This window comes from Echinops telfairi, unplaced genomic scaffold, assembly GCF_000313985.2.
Source record: "Echinops telfairi isolate 266 unplaced genomic scaffold, ASM31398v2 ScPeMD7_7458;HRSCAF=8496, whole genome shotgun sequence".
Lineage (NCBI taxonomy): Eukaryota > Metazoa > Chordata > Mammalia > Afrosoricida > Tenrecidae > Echinops > Echinops telfairi.
The window spans coordinates 336,539-350,372 of NW_022111358.1; the positions used below are offsets into that span (position 1 = coordinate 336,539).

Sequence of the window (13,834 nt, forward strand, 5' to 3'; positions counted from 1 at the left end):
GGCAGTCCACAGTATATTCAATATTCTCCAACACCACTTATCAGTTCATAAGCATACGTCGAGATCAATAATGTCTCTGAAATTGGGATAATAATCGGATCTGATGTGTCAATAGATTGGAAATGTAGAAACCCAAATGTAAGACCCAGTACTGTCGACTCTATCCTGACTCACAGCAACCCTACAGAACAGAGTCCAAGTGCCCCACAGAGTCTCCACGGCTGTCAATCGTTATGAAAGCTGACTAAAGGCCACATTTTCCTCCCGTGGAGTAGCTGGTAAGTTTGAACCACTGACTTACTAGTTAGTGGCCGAGCGTTTAACCCCTGATGGCTCCTTACACATTGAACAGCGCCTAACAACGGCTTGCTATTTCATTTCCCTTTGATTTCATTTTATTTTTATGTTTGAAATGAACTTGTAGGTCACTAAAGACTCCAAGCCCATTTCCGTTTAACTTTCCCTCGTTTTTTAGCCACTTCGACCAATATTCAGATCTAAGAGATGAGGAAACAGAAGGTGGGTTTTTTTCATGAAGCAATATTTATTTTATTCCTTATTTTTATGTATTAGTTCATGTTGAACCCTCCTTTTTGTTTGCCCCCCACTTCCAGCCCTCCCCGCTCCCTGTTCCCACCACCATCCCTGGTCTCCTCTCTTCTAAAGATAAGTTGGTCTGACCTGAATCTCTAAAATTATACAAAACTGAAAGAGTATGATGATGCAAACATATGTCTGAAGAGAAGGAAGTAAGAGATGCTTTCATTGAACCGTGAAGACTAGGATACATGGAGCACAGAACACACCAAGAGTCTGTCTGCTCTTTGAGACAGAAAAGTTTGTGTGTTACTCTTTCTTCATTTAGGAGTGGCATTGAGGCACTTGAGCAAGAAATGGGGCGATGATTCTGATGGTGCTTTAAATATATAACTCCTGAACTTATATGGAAATCAAGGGTTGACACAAATATATTTAAATCTTCTTTTCAATCTTCAAGTCCACTGGGAAGGGGAATCAAAGGGTGCTAAGCAGTATGATGTCTTACCCACAACACCACTTAAAACAGCTCTGCTGTTAGTACTTTTCCATATTAGCCTTTAGCATAGGTTTTATTTGAGCAAAATGTTTGGTAGCTTTTAAAACGACAAAAATCCACAAACTTAGAGGAATATTCCATTGCCAACATTGCTTTACCTACTAGATTACATAATGATAAAAATCACAATCATTACAATTTTAGAATGAAAGAAGTTCTCTTTTTACAAAAGGCTCCTCCCAGGGCTCCCTTCATGTCTCTGTTCTCCAGGGTGCAAACGAAGGGGCTCATCAATGGGGGTCACCACAGTGTACATCATAACCATGAGTCTCCTTAGTTGTAGTTGATGGGCATAAGTAGAGAGCAATAGTTGTCCCATAGAAAAGAGACGCCAGTGACAGGTGAGAGCTATAGATAAAGAAAGACTTGTAGATGCCACCATCAGATGGGACCTTGAATAAGGAGGAGACAAGCCGTGCACAGGACATTATGATGAGTAGAAATTGAATGGCATGAATGAGCCCACCCATCATAAGTATCACCAATTCTTGACTGTAGTGTCAGATCAGGCCAGTTTCAGTAACTTTAATGTGGCACAAGAAAGGTGGGGGTCCCCACACCGGGGCAAAACAGGAAAGGAGCACAACAGAGCAACAAGGGGAGCAAAGCAACAGAGTCCCCAAGGAATCCCCCAAATAGACTTTAGAATCGGTAGCCAGGACTTGGCACCTCATCAGATCTGATTGGAAAACATTCATAAAGGTTAGCAGACAGACAGACTTCTTTTTTTTTTTTCTTTTTGCTTATTTGGTTTTTCCCCCTCCCCCCACTTCATAGCTATATAAGATAGGCAGGAAAAACAATCCTGAGGAGAAAACTATGGGGCCAACAGCTCCTGGGAGACATGGGGCGGGGGAGCCAACAAACCCAGGGACAAGGGAACAAGAGATCTAAAATCGATGGTGAGGAGGGAGTAGGAGGCCTCATTGGGTTTGATCAAATGCAATGTAGTCAAGAGGAATTACTGAGAGCTGAATGAAGGCCAACATGACAGGAGGAAAGTAAAGGAAAATAGAGGACAGAACTAGGAGGCAAAAGACACAGAGATATAAATATAGGCATGTACATATGTAAATGTATTAATATATAATGATAGGAATATAGGTCTATGTACATATATTTAAATGTTAAGTATTAAGGTAGTAGATGGGCACTGAGTCTCTACTCAAGTACTCCCTCAATGCAAGAACACTTTCTTCTACTAATCTGGCATTCAGTGATGCTCACCTTCCTAGCACCATCGCTGAAGACAAAATGGGTGCACAAGCAAAGGTGGTGAAGAAAGCTGATGGTGCCCAGCTATTTAAAGATATAGCATCTGAGGTCTTAAAGGCTTGAAGTTAAACAAGCGGCCATCTAGCAGGGAAGCAACAAAGCCCACATAGAAGCACACCAGCCTGTGTGATCACGACGTGTCAACAGAATCAGCTATCGGGCACCAGAAGGCCCCAAACAAACAATTATATAGATGCGAATGACAGGGGCCAGAGTGGAGACCCAAAGCCCATCCATAGACAATTGGGCATTCCCTCACAGAAGGGTCACAAGGAAGGAATGAGTCAGTCAGGGTGCAGCATAGCACCAACGAAACACACAACATTCCTTTAGTTCTTTAGTGCTTCCTCCCCCGACTATCATGACCCGAGTTCTACCTTACAAATCTGGCTAGACCAGAACATAGAACATGCACACTGGTACAGGTAAGAGCTCTCGACACACAGAATGCAGGACAGATAAACCCCTCAGGAACAGTAATGGGAGTAGTGATATCACGAGAAGAGGGAGGGTGGGAGAAGAGGGAGAAATGGGGAAGCAAACACAATAATCGACATATAACACACACACACACACACACACACACACTCCACCCAGGGGGATAAACAACAGAAACGTGAGTGAAGGGAAACAGCAGCGACGGTGTAGCATACGAATAACAATAACAATGAGCCAGGTGTGCAGGTTGACAGGAGAAGTGGTCAGCACCCTGGACAGCGTCGGCAGAGCGAGACCCTTAGGAACAGGTATGGGAGCCCTGGTCCTATAGTGGTTACATGTTAGGCTGCGATCTGCATGTTTGGCAGTTTGAAATCAGCAGCATCAAGGTTTTTCTTCCTGTAAACAGTTCCAGTCTCGGAAACCCACAGAGGGTGACTATGAGTCAGCACAGGCTCGATGGCAGAGAGAGTAGTGAAAGCTGATCGCAACAATCAGATGGCCACATGAACAGTCATAAGCTCTCTCGAACGTAAAACACGTATAAACACATCTGAACTATGAAACCAGCAAAAGGAATAGGCGGGACTTGGTTCTGCATGTTCTGCAACTGTTTGGACATTATGACAGAGGAATAAGAAAAGGCCAACGAAGGGCCAGTTACTGAGAAGCTAATGCAGGGTGTAAGTGGACGGGAATCCTGGCAAATTAGGACAGTGAGGAGGAGGGTCCCCAGGACGGTAGTACATTACAGGACCAGGGAGAAGGCATAGAAAAGGGTCTGCTGTCAGAGCAGAGACCCAAAGCCCACCTGTAGACAATGGGACAGCCCTTCACAGAAGGGTCACAGGAAAGGGATGAGTCAACCAGGGCACAGTAAAGCATGGATGAAACACAATATTCCTCTGGTTCCTTGAGGCTTCCTCACCTCTTCCCCACTATCATGACACACACACACACACACACACACACACACACAGACACACCGGTACTGCCTTTCACTGCAGAGTTTCACTCCAGAGCATGTGCACAGGTACAGGTAAGAGATAAGAACCCACAAGACATGGAATCCAGGAACAGGATACCAGAAGGTCAGGGGGAAGGTGGGGAGTGGAAGGGAGGAAGGGGAACCAATCGCAATGATCAATACAAAACCACACACACACCCCTCCAGGGGGGTGAACAACAGAAACCATGGGGGAAGGGAGACAGAGGTCAGTGTAAGATATGAAAATAATGATAATGTATAATTTATCAAGGGGTCACGAGGGTGGGGGGAGAAAGAGGCACTGATACCAAGGGCTCAATAGAAAGTAAATGTCTAGAAAAGAATGAGGGCAACATATATACAAATGTGCTTGATACAATTGATGTATAGATTGTTTTAAGAGTTGTAAGAGCCCCCAATAAAATGCTCTTTTAATAAAAAAAAGAAAGAAAAGGATCTGCTGATATGGATCAATGAGCAAGCCTGTGGGAAACAGAAGGATTTCTCTCAAGCTGTCTCCCCCAAATATATGCCAGACTTAGCTGCTTGAGAATGACTATACACTTGGAGGTCATCAGAAGTAGATCAGGGATTATTCTCCCTAAGAGCTCTCAGCCATCTAGAGCAAGCAGACACCACTGTTTATCCCACAACAAGCAGGGTCCACTCCCTTCTGATAAGGATAGTAGTTGTCAGTTTCCTTGTAGGAGACACCAGAGAGGTCAAACCTGCCCAAGGATGACCAAGGTTAGGCTGCCATCATGAATCTAGGGTCCACCCATCTTGTCACATATATACCCCTAGACCTTCCCATTCCTATGGGCACACCCCTAGCTCACCCCCTTCCTGTTACGCTTATGCCTATCATAGATTCCCTTCCTACAATGTGCATCCTATTGTACTGCCCCTTCCTGTGACATGTGGTTACCTGTAATCATGTCCCCGTAATAAGAGATAACCTTTGGTTAGCAATAAAGTTGAGGCTCTCCCCGGTCCTCGAGCCCAGGGGCTCTCCTGCTCTCGTGGCCGGGCTCCCCCCATGAGGACCACCAAGCGGGGCTGAGGTGAGCATGCTACCATGAACTGTGTCTGACTCCATTACTTGACTCTCTCCTCTACCTCTCATGCTCTCTCTGACTTTACTATAATCTTTACTTATTATCGCTGTACAATTGCACCTACCAGACCTGTGATGATTTGTGGGGGACCCTCTCCCTTAACCCCACACAAGTCCAAGAACTCTGATATAATAGTTTCATTCCCTTTTGTCATGCTGTGATTCTATTGCCTTTATGCAGAAAATAATGCATCTCAAGATCCACAGATAACACATAAATATATCTCTAGGGCATGTAATCTATTGTAAACTGGTGAATGAATGAGAATTGAGGCAGATTGGATTTTGTACCCATCACTCCATTGAAACTACCCCAACAAAGATATCAATGGCATCCATGTCTCTAAATTGGACACTATTGATCACTCCATCCTTCATAAAACAGTCATCTCTCTTGGCCTTGATGATGCCGCTTCTTCCCAGTTTTCTTCTTGCTTTCCTTCCACTTGCTGTAGAGAGCTCCTCCTGTTACAGCCTCCTTTGCATATTACCTGCTCACGTTCCCCAGATATTCCGATGAACCCCAAATGCATGAGATCTTCAGTAAGTTCCATTGTCCATTATCTTTTTGTTCCATTTTCCCATTACAATTCTGTTACCATTTAAAAGCAAGTTCCATTATCTTTTAATTCCATTTTTCCATGAACTTTCTGAAGTCCTCTCCTATTTCCTCAACCCAGCAACTTAAGTCTTGAAGAAACTCGTTAGTAATAAAGTAATTACCCAGAGACTCCCTGAGAAAAATCTCCTAGGGATTCTAAAGTATGGACTTTGTTATGACTAGCCAACCTTCAAGGGGGTAGACAGGCAACAGGGGTAGCAAGCTCATGGTGTAGCCCCACCAGGGAAGCTTATCTGACCACCTCAGCCCACAAGATCTCTTCCTTGTCTGGTTTCATTATTTTAGCTCATAATACACCTGCCTTCTGAAAGACTGATAAACTATGGAACTGTGTTTTCCATTATTGCCTCAGAAATATAGCCCGAGGAATAGAGAATTGAAGTGATTTATCCCTGCTTCATTTAGGAAAAGTCATTTTGAGTCATAGTAGGAAATTTTCATTCACTTCTTACAATAACTGATAAAATATGCAGCTAAAAAGTAGTAGGAGTGCAGAGAATCTAAATAACAATGAAATGAATTGATGGAGATGCTCTATCTAGGGTACTATTTTCAATAATAACAAAATATATAGTATTTTCATGTTTACATGGAATAGTTATCCAAATAAACCATATAATGGGTCATACGGAAAACAACCATCTGAGAAGAGTGAAATCATTCAGAGGATATTGTCAGACCAGTAAGTTACTACATTAGGAATTAACCACCAAGAAATAATTGAAAAATCCCAACAAATAGGTTTTAACAATAAACTTTTAAGCAATCCAGATAATCCAGAAGTCAAAGAAATAAAAATCAAGAGTTCCCTTACAAGGAAATATTTTAAACTGAATGATAGTGAAGGCACATCAAACGTTGTAAAAAGGCAGCTAAAGCAGTACTTAGGAGAAAACATATAGCCATAAGGGAATATAAAAAAAAGAACACTTTCATCTTGTTAAAAGCAACTGGTGTCTTAGAAGCTTGTGAGTAGCCATCTAAAATGCTACTATTGGTCTCTCTCCCTCTGAGCAAGGGAACATTTTAGACATACACACACCAAAAAAGTTTAGCCCAAAGGACTAATGACCCACTTGAGCCCCAGCCTTCACGGAGACCAGAACTAGGTGGTGTCGGAGTACACTAGCACCACTCTGAAAGGGATCACCATTCGGTCTCCAAACTTTCATCCAAATCACAGGAAAAAGATTTTCAGTGTAAATTATGTAGGAGGTTGCACTTCAGATCATCAACTTTGTATTCAACAAGTTAAACTATTAATCTAGCCCTTGAATAGTTCATCCCTCACCTGCTCCTGGATTTTTCCCTCTCTCTTGTAGTCTATCATCCATTTCACCCATGTGTAATGCTCCTCGACAGACATTGCTTTCTCTTCCTCCCTCGTCCTCCTTACCTTGGCAAACTCGAAAGCCTGGTCCCTCGTTAGGAAAGTCTTTAACATGCGGGGGTTTATTTCCCCTGCAACAGTAGTCTTATGCAATATCTGTTTTTTTTGTGATTAGCTAATTTCACTCAGCATAATGTTCCCCAGATCCATCCACACCATGATGTGATTCATGGTGTCATCATTATTTTTTCAGCTATTCATATGATTCCATTGCATGCAGGTAACAAAGTTCCTTTATCCGTTCTTCTTCTTCGGTGGCCCTTGAGGTTGTTTCCATCTTCTTGCTAGTGTGGACAGTGCTGTGATGAACATTGGTGTGCATGTATCTGTTCATGTATGACTCTGATTTCTTGAATATGATACCCCCAGGAAAGGTATTGCTGGAGTTTATGGAATTTCTATTCCCAGTACTATATCACTTTTCCCAAGGGTTGCACGTAATTACAGTCCCATCAGCAGTGTATGAGGGTTCCAATCTCTCCACAGGGTCTCCAGCATTTGCTATTTTTCATTTGTCTGTGCTTGTCAATGTGAAATCTCATCTTTGCCTTGATTTGCATCTCCCAGAGGCCTAGTGATCATGAGGATTTCTTTATATGTTTGGTGATCATTTTGGATGCCATGTTTGATGAACTAATCATGATCTTTGCCCGCTATTTTATTGGGTTACTCATCTTTTCCTTATTGAGGTGTTTCCGTTTTCTATAGATTTTAGGGATTAGTCCCTTGTCTGCACATTTTTCACATAGACTCCAGACCCCAGGCCTCAACCGAATCAATAAGTGGGCATCTTCTGAGCATTCCAAGCAGTGCTAATAATGTTCTGGTTTGTAAAATAAAAAACAAAACCCTGACCCTAATTAATCCATATTATTATGTACAATGTCTCCTTTGAGTCATTTTTAATTGGTTTGTTTTTAAAAACAAGCCTACATATCATAAAAAATGAGGCACTTGTATATACATAAATGCTTGCTATATGTTCTATGTTGTGATGGATACTCTAGAAACTTACAAGTTACCTCTGGAGAAGGGAACGGGGAGACCAGCGTAGAAGAGAATTACTTTTGACTGATTATTGGCAAGTCCTGCCTGCAATTTTTCCATGTATACCTGTGACTTTTTAAAAACCTATTTATAGTCTAAGTGATATAAAAATAAATCTCCACCTTCCATTCCCAAGTCCTCTCTATTAATATTCCAGGAGTAATACCCACTATTAACAGGTTCAGTGTCTATCTCAGATACATATCCTGGCTTCCGTATATATTCTGGTCTGAGAGAAGGTGTTTGTCTATCTCTACATATGACTTCAATTACCTAGACATAGCAATAAGGCCCCGTGTGATCACAACAGTCCGTGATTCAGAGCAACAGGGCAGTGAAGCTATAGCAGCAGATGTCTGTAATAGCTTTCACTAGCTTGCCATGTGTCCTACCCACTTCATCGAGCACCCTGACTCGTGGTGCAGGCCCATGGGATGACACTGCGGCCTCAGCATGCAGTTCCAGTCATGGGTGGACTTACAGAATCTTTTCTATCTTCAATGTTTTGGTTTAGCATTTACCACTTGAGTGTTGATTCCACTGTTTAGCTACATATGAGCCCCCATCAGACCCAGCTCTGGGCCTCTGCAGGGAGACTAGGCCAGTGTATGCACTGTGGCAAACTTGCTCATTCTACCCCCAAATAATCTACAGTTTCACTTTAATTCCAATCAAAATTTCAGGATGCCTTCTTGATTAAATTGAAGAACCTGTTCTGAAATGTAGATGGAAATGGCAAAGTAAGAGCAGCAGCAACAACAAAGATACTGAGGAAGAAGGAAAACTAGAAGAGGAACGAGAAGAGCCGGGACAACAGACTTACATCCTCGCAGATCCAGCTCCCTGACTAATCCATGGTTTGGTGCTGAACGATGTGTTTGAAATTACTATTCAGATAAATAATTTGAAACCTAGGATGATGTTATTTTCGACAAGTATGGTTTTCTATTGCTTTCCCTTCATACTCTGGGTCACTAGCAATAATCTGGACTCATCCTATTCCAGGTTTAGGACCAGAGATTCTTTTGCTCATCAATCACTCAAAGCCAAGCTGCAGTACGTGTGAAGTTAGCTTTATTTCTGGCTTAACCTTAATCTTAAAACACTTTAAAGATGGTTAACCCATGAGAAGTTGGCTAATCCTTGTAAACAAGCGTCCTTTCCCAAGGCCTTTGCTGGTAGATAATAACCTTGGGGCAATTATCCACGCTCCCCTCAAGAAACTGTCTTGGGATTGTCTCCCTGAGGCCTTTCCTAAGGTGACAAATAGGCCTGGGGTGGTCCCTGGTTCAGTCTCTTCCTTCATGAACTTGAGCCCTAAGCACCAGTTCTCAGATCTCCCACCTCCATCAGATTCCCGAATCCTCAGGTTTCCCACCCATAGGCTTTGCAATCCCTCTCTTTTTATGCGCCAATTCACCTGCTTCCTACCTTCATCCTCTTCCCAATGAAATTCCTTAAACCTCTTCAGAAAATGACACATTAGGGGCCTTTATGTCCTGCCTGGATTTTCACTGGAGATGCAGGAGAAGGGTGGAGGCTGAACTCTGAAAGCAACACAGGTCGTCTGGGTAAGCTCTGGGGTCAGACCTGGGGTCTCTGGCTCACTTGTTCTTTCTTGCCTCCCTTCTCTTCGCTACTGTCTCTGTCACATAGTTACATACCTTTGGAAAGTCTTCACATACTCCAACCCTCTCGTGTTAACAGATAGTATAACAAGTTCCTCCCGTCGTTCTAGAATTCTGCAGTTTTCAAAGTGGCGTCCCTGCCCCAGAAGTTGAGCACTTTATGGAGAGGGAGGGCAGCCTGAGGTCCCTTTGAAATGCTGTCCTAGAGTAGAACCCTCACCTCACAAGGGACAAGGGTAATTGGGACTCAGGCTGTCGGCATTCCACACCAAGGCACAGAAGAAGGACACCCCAACTGTTGACTGTACCTTTCTTAAACTTAGCTTGCCTCACAGGTGGCTGGGGGTAGGATGAGAAATTCTGAAGTTCTGCTGCTCCCTAAAGAAAGTCTTCCAGCTGGGATCTAGGAGAAAGGGATTCCCGTGTTCTTGGCTACCGCTGTCTGTAGTAGAGTCTCCCCCTCAATGAGCTGGCATAGGGGAGGAACGGCGCATCTTGATTCATGTGCCATGAATCCGCTCCCTTCTTACTAAATTTTCATCCACTTTTTGAATATCCATTTGTGATTTGCCCTTAACCACATTTCTAGAGGCTTTGAAATACTTGATCTTTTAAAATATATTTTTATTGGGATTCCTGGGAGGCTTCTGATGCTATCATCCTGGAAGGTGATCACCTACGCCATTATTTTGAATTTTTGGAGATCTTATTTTCACCCAAAGTAAGCTTTCTTGATAGTGGACCAATGTATTTCAATAAATACAATACTCCCCTAACATTGAGATGGTGAATTAAAAATCCTCTAAGATAAATGTGGTGCTGAATATACAATTCCCCTTGATATGATAGAACTATTCAATTGTATGATATGTAAATTATGTGCCAATAAAACAATTGGGGGGGGGACCTTCAAACGGAAAAAAAATTAAGCAAATCATTTGCCTGATAATTTGAATGATGACCTTCTTGTAGAATATTGAATTTGTTCAAATTATTGATATGTTAAGATGTTTATTTGAAAAGAGGCAGATTAGAATTTATTATGAGTTGCCTAAGAGTGGATAGAAACTGTTTCCCATATTACACAATGAATTCCAAGAATATAAGAGAAATAAAGTAAGGAATCAAAGAAAATTTTCCTAAAATAAGTGGGGATATAACTTCCCCATTGAGCCACTGGCAGGTTCCAGCCACTTATCTTGGCGTTAACAGCCAGTTGCTCAACACTGAAGCAAAAGGGCCCTACGTGGCAACTATATCGACCACTACTTAGTTCCTTAGCCACTATAGCATTGTTCCCACCTCAGGCCCTTCACACACACACCTGTTTCTCAGCATTGACAGGACTGGCTTTTTGGTCCTTTGTGTCTCAACTGAAAAGATGCCAGAATGTGAACAATAATTATCAATCACTACATGATGAAATTCAATATAATTGATTTACCTTTTTTCCTTTTTCTATTTTTGATTTTTATTACAAATACGTTAGGTTTTCCCTAGGAAAGGGGACATGATACGTTGTTTCAATCTTAAGGACTTGAAATATTTTGGGTAAGATGAGGAATATTATCAAATTTCCTTTGTTGCCAAATAATTAGACAGCTCTCCCAATATCATTGATTGGAGAAGGTAGCCTTTGCCTACTGATTTTAAATGCTACCAGAACAATCCACTCAATCCCACCTGTACTTGGCTTTGTGTCTGAAATGTCTACCCAGGGCTGCTGGTCATCCATCCAAACCCTAGTACTGTGCCCTCTGAGGGTCCTTGATATTTGGCAGAACAATTGTCTCCTCATTGCTCTCTTTTTCATTATTTCCCTAGCTTATTTTCATTATGAAATTTAGACTTGTTTCATTTCTCAAAAACCTCATTAGAATTGTCACTTTGAGTAGGTTAAATAAATTTTAAGTTAATGCAGGAAAGCAAATCTCTTTGTAGCATTTTATCTTTCTATCTCACATTCTGGTATGTCTATCCATATACTGAACTTTTATTGTACGCCCCGTTGGGGAATTGAAGGTCCTGTCTGATGCTTATTAACATCTTAAGGCAGGCATTAGTTTGTTGATAATATCTATGGATGGATTCTTTCCCATTATATTTCAACCTGGTTCTTACTGCTCATTATTCATGTCACAGTAAAAACAAACCATCAAACTCACTACCTTTGAGTCACTTCCAACTTGCAGTGACCCCACAGGACAGGGAAGAACTTTCCCTGTGGGTTTCTGAGACAGTGACTCTTTACAGGGGTAGAAAGCCTCGTCTTTCTCTCTCTATCACAGTTATAGGTAATATATATTGACTTCCCACAGCATGCCAGCTCTTTGGGGAAAGCACTTTATTATTTAATTCCATCCTGACCCCAAGAAACATTTCCTTATGAAGAAACGTGAGTCTTAAGAAGCTCAGGTAGCCTGGCTGAGGCTTCACAGCTCATAAGTGGCAGCACTCGGGCTTGCATTCAGGGTTTCTGACAGCACAGCCTTAATCAGTGCATGCTATGGTTTACCGGGGGTGCTTTTGGTTTGGGCTTGTTTATTCTATCACTGTCCACTTGACGGAATTCCTTTTGATTTCTAATAGTGTTTCAATGGCTTGTCTTAGATTTCCCGGCTAGATCCTTGTGTCAGGGAATATACTGATCATCTTCCCTTCTGTTTTCCACTGTGCTGACTTTCCCTTCTCCTCCAACAGTGCAATATCTTAGAATGCATACACCTATTTAAGACATGGTTTTAAAATGTATGCCACACTGTAATATTCAGAGACATTCTGCCATCTTTAAACACTTCCACAAGTACGGTAAAATAGTAGGATTTCAAATAAAACAGAAGCACAATTCATATAATATTGAGGATGCCACATTAAAAGTGACTGAAATACCAAAACATTGCACAACGACTCCGCATGTTGTGTTTTGGGGTATGTTAATACTTTGCTGCTTAGTCTAGTTTATAAGGTCTAGTTTAAGGTATTTTCAATACGAATACAACTTGATTTTGCTTATACGAATGCCCTTAGTCAATTGAGGATAATCCATGAAGGACTTGGTGAACATTCCTTGGTGTCGTTATGGCAGATCCCTGGGTAAATGGATGGAGACAACCAGACTGAGATCTCTGAGTTCCTGCTCGTTGGACTCTCAGAGGATCCTGAGCAGCAGCGAATCCTGTTTTGGATGTTCCTGTCCATGTACCTGGTCACCGTAGTGGGAAATGTGCTCATCATCCTGGCCATTGGCTCTGACTCCCACCTGCACACCCCCATGTACTTTTTCTTGGCCAACCTCTCCCTCACGGATCTCTTCTTTGTCACCAATACAATCCCCAAGATGCTGGTGAACCTTCAGTCCCAGGACAAAGCCATCTCCTATGCAGGGTGCCTGACCCAGCTCTACTTCCTGGTCTCCTTGGTGGCTCTGGACAACCTCATCCTGGCTGCAATGGCCTATGATCGCTACGTTGCCATCTGCCGCCCCCTCCACTACGCCACAGCCATGAATCCTAGCCTCTGTGTTTTGCTCCTGGCCTTGTGTTGGGTCTTCTCTGTCCTCTATGGCCTTGTTCACACCCTCCTCATGACCAGGGTGACCTTCTGTGGGTCCCAAAAGATCCACTACATCTTCTGTGAAATGTATGTCCTGCTGAGGCTCGCATGTTCCAACACCCAGGTCAATCACGTAATGCTGATTGCCACCGGCTGCTTTGTCTTCCTCACCCCCTTTGGGTTCATGGTTGTGTCCTATATCTGGATTGTCAGAGCCATCTTCCGAATACCCTCCACGTCTCGGAAGTACAAGGCCTTCTCTACCTGTGCTTCCCATCTGGCTGTGGTCTCCCTCTTCTATGGCACGCTTTGTATGGTGTATCTGCAGCCCCTCCACACCTACTCCATGAAGGACTCAGTGGCCACAGTGATGTATGCTGTGGTGACGCCCATGATGAACCCTTTCATCTACAGCCTGAGGAACAAGGACATGCATGGGGCTCTCAGAAAACTCTTCCTTGGGAAAGTTTTTCAGAGATTGACATGAGGGTACTTTGGGGTAAAGGGCATGAAGTGGAGACCAGGTATTCCCTCTGCCATGTGCAAAGCATTAGCCTGTGGCATACAGGAGTACACAGGAGCAAATAGGATACAGTGAACCCTCGCCACTTCGCGCTTCGACTTCCGCGGCTTCACTCTATCGCGGTTTTTGCGTAACAGCGCATGCTCTGTCATTACTGC

The 13,834-nt window shown here is 42.8% G+C and overlaps 1 protein-coding gene across 1 annotated transcript; it reads left to right on the forward strand.

Moving 5' to 3' along the window:
- The first annotated feature begins 12,698 nt into the window (after positions 1-12,698).
- LOC101664563 (olfactory receptor 1D2) lies at positions 12,699-13,640 on the forward strand. Its single transcript, XM_004706868.1, has one exon. The coding sequence runs from the start codon at positions 12,699-12,701 to the stop codon at positions 13,638-13,640; it is 942 nt and encodes a 313-aa protein (XP_004706925.1).
- The last annotated feature ends 194 nt before the right edge of the window (positions 13,641-13,834 follow it).